Source organism: Filicampus tigris, chromosome 16, assembly GCF_054856515.1.
Source record: "Filicampus tigris isolate MCC_2025a chromosome 16, RoL_Ftig_1.0, whole genome shotgun sequence".
NCBI classification, from domain to species: domain Eukaryota; kingdom Metazoa; phylum Chordata; class Actinopteri; order Syngnathiformes; family Syngnathidae; genus Filicampus; species Filicampus tigris.
In genome coordinates this window covers 5,165,721-5,174,623 of record NC_141232.1, presented here as the reverse complement: position 1 = coordinate 5,174,623, position 8,903 = coordinate 5,165,721, and the positions used below count along the sequence as shown (strand labels likewise).

The window sequence follows — 8,903 nt, the reverse complement described above, 5'->3', positions numbered from 1 at the left end:
GAATTTTAATAAAATTGCAGCTCAGTGAGCAGGCAAATGTATTTATTGGTAATGAGGTAATCATTTGTTGCTAGAGTAACACCACCCATCCATATGGTGCGTTTTATATGTAGTGACAAATAAATTCAATGGAAAAAATCCACAAGTGTTTTTCTTTTTCTTTGGCTTCAGGGATAGCAGCATGTCGGCAAACCTAAAGAGAGAAAATTGTGATGACAACCATCAAAACTCAACATGGAACTTACTGCTACGTAGGAAGTCGACAGACACACTTAAAGGTGAGTTGAAAAGCAAGTTTCAACTAGTGTTGTCAATACTTTTTTTCAAGGGTATTTTTAACAGTAATGTTTAAGAAGAGACGTTTTTATTCAAAATAAAATGAAGACAGCCTTTTTGACTTAACAAATAATTTTTTAGGCATCTATTTAAAAGAATAGAATTTCTGGGTTTGACTGAACATAAATGTCTGTTTTATTACCGGTAAGTGTTTCTCTTGACTTTACTTCCCGCAAATACATTTGTTATACGGCGGTCACTTTTGACCTGACGTATTTCACAAGAAACCGCACTGCATTTATATTTATGATGTTAAAAAAAAGAAAGAAAAGAAAAAAAGATTGTGTTCAATTTGTGAGGTTCCCACTCTACTACAAAATGTGACACGGTCAGAGCAGTTGTTACGACACAGTCAGACCAAGTGATGGAGCGGCTCTCTCCCCCTGCTCGTGGAACCAGAAGGGGCGGGATGAGAGCCAGGGATGGCGCTACATCAGTAGCAGCGTCTACCTTATCACAGGCTCCCTGTCCTCTTCGGCAGGAAGAACGCCCATCCTAGGAAACGTGGGCTTCCTGTTGTTTTATGGAGCCTTCCTGTTAAAGAAAGAAGGGGGGAAAAAGTTGGGATATGTAACCCCCAGCTAGCCTCCAAGTGGGAGAGGGACAGAGCACTGTTGGGCAACATGACATCCAGCAGGTTTCACCTCGTCTTTGCTCTCTCTTTTCTTCTCATGTGTGGTAAGTGAAGCTTTGCAATTTGCACATGTCTTGCTTTATATACAGTGAGTACTTCAGGGCTCACCTCTGAGTCGGAATTCCCAGGAACCGTACCGTCTTTATCGTAAATGCCTTCTAATTGAATATACGTGCATGCATTTCATTTTTTCCTTCGTGTCGTATGAGGTAAGTGTTGTTGATCTTACAAGGCTGCTTTGGTTGTGAAATCCTGATGCAGATGTTTAAAATAACAATTTGGCATCATTGCCACTGATGTTTTTTATTTGTTCCACCTTTTGGAACCACGGTAAAGCAGATACAATTGAATTTATTTCCTGATAGGGCTGTTTATTTCTTCCCTTCAAACAGCCTCACATACCCCAGTGAGTTGTCTGGTGGATGAAAAGTTGTCTGTGCAGTCAGCCACCACAGTAGGTAAGAGTTTGTCATTGTAAATACATATAAAGGACATCCCTAAAGGCTGAACAGCCCTCATTTGCATACATGCTGAACTGTCTGCCAACTTTCCTTATATTGTCACTGTCCAAGGAAAAGCACGATCCAAATATTTTCGTAGTATTTTGGAGCATGTCTTTTGTGTAGTCCTGCTCACGGGTCAGTCAGTCAGTCAAACAAACAGTCCTTGGCAGAGAAAAAGTGACCTAGCACACATAGTCCTCAAGTTGTATTTTTTATGTTACTCGCATATTTTCTTTACAGTGTATCAATCAACAAAGATGATGAACGACGTTGCCAGTAAGTGTCTTGTTTAATTCATAATTGCATAATAACACCCACTCCCACTGACTGTATCACATCATAACATGTTGGGTGTTTTGATTGACTGTGTGTGTCCACTCCGGCGGGGAATATTTGGCATCATATTCCTAAACTCAAAAGAGCTGAGCGATCTGGGAGATGACGACCTCAGCCAAGATCTGTGGGTGTGTGTGTGAGTGTGTGTGTGTGCGTGTGCGTTCGCTCCAATCCAACACAAACTCCCGGTGAGGTCTCATCAACCGAAGCCTCGGTGAAAGGTTAACCGAAACCGTGCCGCACCTGGCGCAACTTCCTGAATTTGTTTGTCATTGGGCCCCCATACTGCGACTGACGCGATGTTGTGAAACCGGTGCGAGTTCGCTAGTGAGCGAGCGCCCCTTTGCTGTTCCTCATCGTATGCGCCCCTCCCCGCCCCCTCCCCCCCGCGCCTCCTCCTCCTCTCCCTCGCCAACTCCCCCAAGTCGTAGCTCCACCTCTGCAGAAAAGCAGAAAAGACACTTCCTGATGTCGTTACTAAATCAAAAAGCGCCTCGGCTAGCAGATGTCAAGAGAGGCCCCGTGACCTGATTCTGTGATATGTAAAGTACCGTGAAAAAAAAAGAAAAGAAAAAAAAAATGTACCATGAAAAGTCTCGGGCTGCTTTGTTATCACAGCCGTCATTTTGACAAACAGTTCGGAGCTCCCAGAAGATGCCAAACCAATTTCCAAGAAGCATTGTTGCAGTCTATTGCTCAGGTCAAGGAAGTAGTAAATACAGGAATATATCTTGTACGGGAGTGCAGCACATGGGTCAAGGGAAGAAAAAAAAAAAGAATCATTATAAATTTAGTGAAACTGCATAAAATTGCAGGTACTGAGCTCATTAACGAGTATACTAAAAAATTATGTTTTGGGTAGAGGCTGCTGTTCCACCGTTTCAAAAATGTCAAGCTTGGAAACAACTTTAGTGATGCAGATCCACCAGTAGATGGCAGCGGTGCATCATTTTAGATATATCTCAGCCCTGTTTGTGAGTCCACTAGGAGATACAGCTGTAATTTGTCAAATCTGCCTTTGCTCTACTGTTGATTACAAAACAACGGAAAACGGCGGAATGCGTCTTATTTTTTCTTGACGAAAGGAGAGAGAGTCTATTCTTTCATTTGGTACTTTTACTGTAGATTTGGTGTTCATTTACAGGCACAGGCCATGGAAGAATCTGGCACTAACCCAATAGGGCATACATTTTACCTCCTAAAGATGAGACTGGAGAAATTGACTTGGCCATTTCAATATTTTGGAGGGGACTGCAGGTGAGGATCTGGATAAAGGTGCAGACAGGGCGTTTCCTTTGAACAGGGGAGCCGCTTTGGCGTCCTCCATGGACCCGTACTCAGCCCAATAACAAAAGACCACACAAATGTTTTTCCTCGGAAGGTCCGCACTCTCCTGTGTGGCAGTGTAGTCGTGTTGGATGTGATTGCTGCGCTTTTGTGAGTGCAGGAGACGGCCTGGATTGGATGAAGAACAGCCATTAGCCGCTTGTCGTACTCAAGCGAAGGCCTGGAAGCAGATCAAACTCGTTTGCTTGACTCGTGTTAGTTTGTCTTTCATTTAGCTCCATTGAAGCCAAATATCGATCTGCGCCGCTTGCACATTCGCGATTCCCATCCAGCCCCCGAGAAGCTCTAAATGTTTGCTTATGTTTCCTATTTGGCACAGGCGCCCCTAACCCCCCCCCCCCCCCCCCCCCCCAAAAAAAAGGCAAATAAATCACGTGCTGTGAGTCTGGCCAGGCCTTCCACTGTGAGAAACGGAGACTAAAAAGCAGAACAAGAGTTGAGGAGTAAAGGGTTTTCAGATGTGAGTCCAGCCCAGCTTGCTTTGGGTGTGCTCCCTTCTCTTTTTATTTGGGGGAGAATGGAGAGGACACTCTCTGTTGCCTCCACCCCCTCCAGACGGCAAGACCGACCCAGGGAAGCGGCAGTCGGAGACGGGAAGAGCTGCCGCCGAGGCGCGGGGGCCGCGGGGCTGATCTGAGGGGAACATCTGGCGAGGCGGGCAGGCTCGCTCTCTGCGTCGGGACATCTGGCGGCGAGGGTTTTACGCCGCGTCGCTCTCACCCTGACGCCGCTTCCTGTTATGCCTCGCTGTGCTTCAGCGTCTTCGGACAGGGTCATCCGTGCGGGGGGAGACAACCTGATTCATTTATTCTGACATGAAGGGAGCGCTTGGGTTGATTGTGGTGTTCCTCTCCTTTCTCTATGGTGAGTGTGTGTGTGTGTGTGTGTGGGGGTGTGTGTGTGTGTGTGTATGGGTGTGCGCGCTTCCTCTTTTTACAGCTGCAGATGTCTTCCTGTAGAACACATGAAGCTGCATTAATGGACACGTTACACTTAAAAAAAAAAAAAAAAAAAAAAAAAAAAATATATATATATATATATATATATATATATATATATATATATATATATATATATATATATATATATATATATATATTGCATGCACAGCATTCAAATTTAATCCAAACTTAATCTCAACTGTATCCCCTCCAGATGCCACCTATGGAGACGCCACCTCACAAAGCGGTATGTGGATCAGCCTTACGCACCATTTCATTAGGTACACCTGCACATTCTAATCAGAGCCAATTCAAATTACAATAAGGGACCGTGGGCGAGTGGACCAATCCGGGTGCGGGGGTGGGGGGTGGGGGGATGTGGAATGGGGGTGAAGACAGCCTCCACGCGTCCCCCCCCCTCCCCCCCTGAGAGTAGCTTTCGGGTAGCTGCAAGGTTGCATGCCCTTGTAGCGAAACTAATGTCTTCAACACGTCGCTAACACTAGCAATCCTACAGCACTAATACAGAACTCATAAAAGTGCTCTGATACTGTTACACCGATACTAATTTTCCAGCCTGGCATATGTCATCCGGCCAGTGCTTCACTTTAGGGTAAATACAAAGGACGGTGCTAAAAATTTTAATCGATCATGCCAGTAGCATTAACAATGCAGTGTTAGACTATAAGCCTCATATTTATTAAAAATAGAGTTCAGATACTCAAACTCAGCTTTACTATAGAGCACCACACGTAAAGTAAAAATCAGACTTATAAAAACAAAGACAGTTAGAGATGTATAAGCATCACTTCAAGTGAACTCTTTCAAGCTTTTTATATTTATTTCCAATAATTTTGTTCAGTACTATGGATATTTTTTACGCTATGAAAAAGTAGACAGTTTGTACTGCATTGGGAGTTTTTAGGGCTAAAATCGCACTTCAACGTAACGGGGCCATCGGCTCCAGTTGGACGACCCCTTTCTCCAATCAGTCCGTTGAATCAAGGTTCCACTTGACTTCCTTGACATCAATTACTACTTTCCTATTTGCCAGGGCTTTGGCGCCATCTTGTTGAATGTCCATTTCCAATCTTTTCCCTGCAGCTTGTGTAAAAGACACTGTCAGCTCTTTGAACTTCTCATCGTTCTGCCATGCTAACTATGGGCGAGCCACAATGGATTGCCTGGACAAGCTCCTGGACCGCATGTGCCTCTACAACTTCGACGTGGCAATGGCGGCCATGAACCCCAGCGACTGGTGCGCTTGGGCCAACGTCAGCGGGTAAGCGCACTTGACTGCTCAAAGCGTATTCAAGCGCAGTGGCACTTTGCTTTTACCACTTGAATGAGTTCCCTTGCACAAGTTCGCGCCTCAATTTGCTTGTACGTCAATTCAGTGTTCTCAGTTGAAAGGAATTTCGATTCTGCAATTTTAATAGCTGCGTTGTATTTAAAAAAAAACAAACAAAAAAAAAAAATGATAGGTTGTACAGCAACTTGAGCCACTGCACTGAGAACATCTCCGACTGCCTGGGCATCCCGTGGCCCAACCCCCTGGTGGAGCGGATGTTTGTGGACATGCACCACAGGTTCTTCAAGGACTGCCCCATGGAGGAGCTCAGCGACCCGCCGCCGCCCATCATCTTCGCCCTTGTGATCACGCCCATCCTCCTGATCCCCGTCATGGTTAGCCTGGTGGTCCTCAAGACCAAGAACGGAGATGGGAGCTCCTGATCTCCTCAGCGGCGACGCGAGGACCAACGTTTTGGCTTTCGTAAAGACGAGCTGCTACAGGGAGAACGTCACGGGAGATTTAGAGTACCATTTCAGCTAAAAAGGACGTGGAACTTTTTGCTCCTGGTCGCGTTATTCAAGGAACGAAGAGATTTCAATGGCCTATTGTTATCTACGTAGGCAGTTTGCCAGTTCTTCCTTTGTTTTTGCACCCATTACCTTTTATTTTTAGTTTCTCCTAAACTCATTTGGCTAGCTTGACATTTCCTTTTTCCGTTTCGAACGGCTGCTTCTAGTTCCCTGGTCTTTTTTGACTTGGAGAAATTCTCAACAGGGCCTCCTTCACTCTCCGTCCGTCCATCAGGCTTTCTTCTCGATCTCGTAGTGTGATGGGAGAAAACACCAAAACATCAAAGGAGTAGCAAATGTTGCAACCTTCATGATCAGGGACCTTTTCGGAAGTAGATGCATTCTACCCAGAACTTGATTTTAGACAATGTTTGAAGATTCCGAGTACTAGGTGTAGGTTTCTGAGGACCATTAAGTCCTTTTTGTTTCTCCCTGCCAAGGAAAGACTCCAGTGGAAGTGTTCCACCTTTGTTTTGCATTCTTCATCCCTGTTTATTACCTCCCTGATTTGTTTGCCATATCATTTATCAAGCTCGAGGATACGCTTTTTCATCTCAGACCACCGTTTACAGTTCCCTCGTCTTTAGTCTCAACTGCTCAAAAGAGCTCATCATCATCTTGACGCGTGACGAACTGGAATCAGTAACAAATGTGACCGCCCCGCCCCCAAAGCTCCTGAACCTGGTTTGAACATTTCAGACCATGATTGTCTTAAAGCGGAAGTCAACGCAAACATTTTTTTTCAAGAATATGTTCCCAGCAGACCCACTCGTTGAAACACGGCATTCTGATTAATTTTGCGTTTGTGGAAATATAAATTAAGCAGCAAAATGCACGAATTTTTAGCCATCTCTGGGGGCGGCCATTTTGTCTTCTGATGACTGAAAATGACATCACAACTGCTCACAACGACCAATCACGGCTGACCTGTTTTCTGAATCGGAGCCGTGATTGGTTGTCGTGAGCAGTTGTGATGTCATTTTCAGTCGACAGAAGACAAAATGGCCGCCCCCAGAGATGGCTAAAAACGAGTGCATTTTGCTGCTTAACTTATATTCCACAAACACAAAATTAATCAGAATGCGTGTTTCAACTGGTAGTCTTGCATAGAACATATTCTTGAAAAAAATATGTTTGCGTTGACCGCTTTAAGGTTGAAGCCGTTGCTATATCTAAAGCCACATTTCTGCCAAGTGGTTGAATACAGTTTGGCTCGGTTTGGTCGGGTAAATCCTGATGTGGCTGACGTGGCTATTTAAATATAGCTTTATAAAAAACAGACGACAGTGTCTTTTGACAGCTCTTTATTATTACAAAAAAAGCAGCTTTGCCAGCAGACTATTCTCTGTCCTCCGATCAGTGGACTGTGCTGTGTCTAGCCCCGCCCCCTTTGGTACCCCACCACTGTTGTTTTGGGGTTTTTTTCCACCGCCCAACGTAAGGATGCCAAAAGTGATACACCATGGCGCATTTCACAAACAAATCGTATCAAAGTGAAGAGAGCTGCGCCGCTCAGTGGAAATTGACTTCATCTTTTAAATGACAAGACCTTAAAGAAGTGGTTGCACTTATGAACCGAATGACGACAAACACATTTTGATGACATTATGTGTAATTATGACAAAAGCTCTGGAGCTTGCTGGATAGACCTCCATTTTGCTTACATTGTGAGTGCTTCTTTTTTTTTTTTTTTCTTTTTTTTCCCACAAGCGTGACAGGTAGCGCCACATGAGACTGAGCAAATCCCGCTCGGGTTGGGCAGGATGGGATGGCAGAGGTGATGGAACACAATTGTGAGGAGAAGGAGCCTTCTTTCCTGCTATTGTCTCCTTTTGAAACACAATCCTCACCCTCTTATGGAGATTTGATTCATATTTGACTGAATTTCAGTGACAGGAAGCAAAAGGCATAAATAATGTTTCGCCTTGTTTGGGTGACGAGAAAAAGCTCTTTTTAGTGCTTTTAGATGCAGTTTGTATTTATGTGCTATTTCTCTGTATTTCCTGGACTTCCTGCAGCATCTGAGAGGAATCTATACAATGTACTGTAGTATTATTAAAAACACATTTTATACATTCAGATCTAAGCTTGTGTGTCTGGTGTGAATTAGGAAATATAAGTGTAACAACATAATCAGGTAATCAAGCCAGCAATCAAGTTAATCATAGTTAATTTAGGTTTGTGCATTTTCTGCGCTGTCAATTTGAATTAATGTCCTGTTTTGGAAGAAGTAATAAAATTTAAATTATACAAAATAATGGAACGGACATAACGCTGCTAGTTGTGGCAAAATAATGTAAAAAAATTTTTTTAAGTTTTTTAAAGTGCTCCATGAATAAAATGTATTTTTGTTCTAGTATTAAAAGAATCCTAAAAGTGAAAGAAGATATAATACGAAACAATAAATTAGATGTATAAATAAGTGTCTGAAAAATTGTGACCAGGAAAAAAATGTTGATTTTGTCTGCTACATCTCTGAAATATTGTTGTGACGCTGTTGTGTTTTTTAGGTGGGTAATTTAAATCGTTGCCTTTAATATACTAAAATATCGAAAAATGCTCAAGTGGCTGTCATAAAAAAAAAAAAAACACCACTGACCACGCCCTCATTTGGCACAACACTGCAGGGAGGGCCCAGTATGTCCAGTCCATGTGTGTTTGTGTAAGTGTGAGAGAGAGAAAAAATGTGAGGTGACCTCCTTCCTCTCTGGATGTGTGGGGTCATCCTCGTCTCCACCCTTTCCAAAAGAAAGCCCCACCAACTGTGTTGATGATCCCACTCACGTCTGTTCCTGCCTCTGGGGTCACTTGGCCGCAAGTGTGAACACGGCATCCATCATTTCTTCCCTCCCATTCCAACACTTTGCGTCACTCAACAATGAGTACGGCAATATTTTGGAAGGTTTGAGGTGAGCAGACTTTGCCCTCTAGTGGTAGATAAAT

The 8,903-nt window shown here is 43.7% G+C and overlaps 1 protein-coding gene across 9 annotated transcripts in view; it reads left to right on the top strand.

Moving 5' to 3' along the window:
• The window catches only part of ramp2 (receptor (G protein-coupled) activity modifying protein 2), a 35,098-nt gene extending 28,310 nt beyond the window's left edge, over nt 1-6,788 (top strand). For 6 of the 9 annotated variants that reach the window (XM_086055475.1, XM_086055477.1, XM_086055476.1 and 3 more), the window contains 7 exons: nt 172-278; nt 818-1,014; nt 1,363-1,428; nt 1,714-1,749; nt 4,312-4,344; nt 5,202-5,379; nt 5,582-6,788. In XM_086055475.1, coding sequence (XP_085911601.1) covers nt 960-1,014; nt 1,363-1,428; nt 1,714-1,749; nt 4,312-4,344; nt 5,202-5,379; nt 5,582-5,831 — 618 coding nt within the window. In that variant the 5' untranslated portion in view covers nt 172-278; nt 818-959 and the 3' untranslated portion in view covers nt 5,832-6,788. Of the gene's footprint in view, nt 1-171; nt 279-817; nt 1,015-1,362; nt 1,429-1,713; nt 1,750-3,515; nt 4,021-4,311; nt 4,345-5,201; nt 5,380-5,581 lie in introns of those variants that run through there. The other 3 variants (XM_086055484.1, XM_086055482.1, XM_086055483.1) reach the window with 3 other exon arrangements.
• The last annotated feature ends 2,115 nt before the right edge of the window (nt 6,789-8,903 follow it).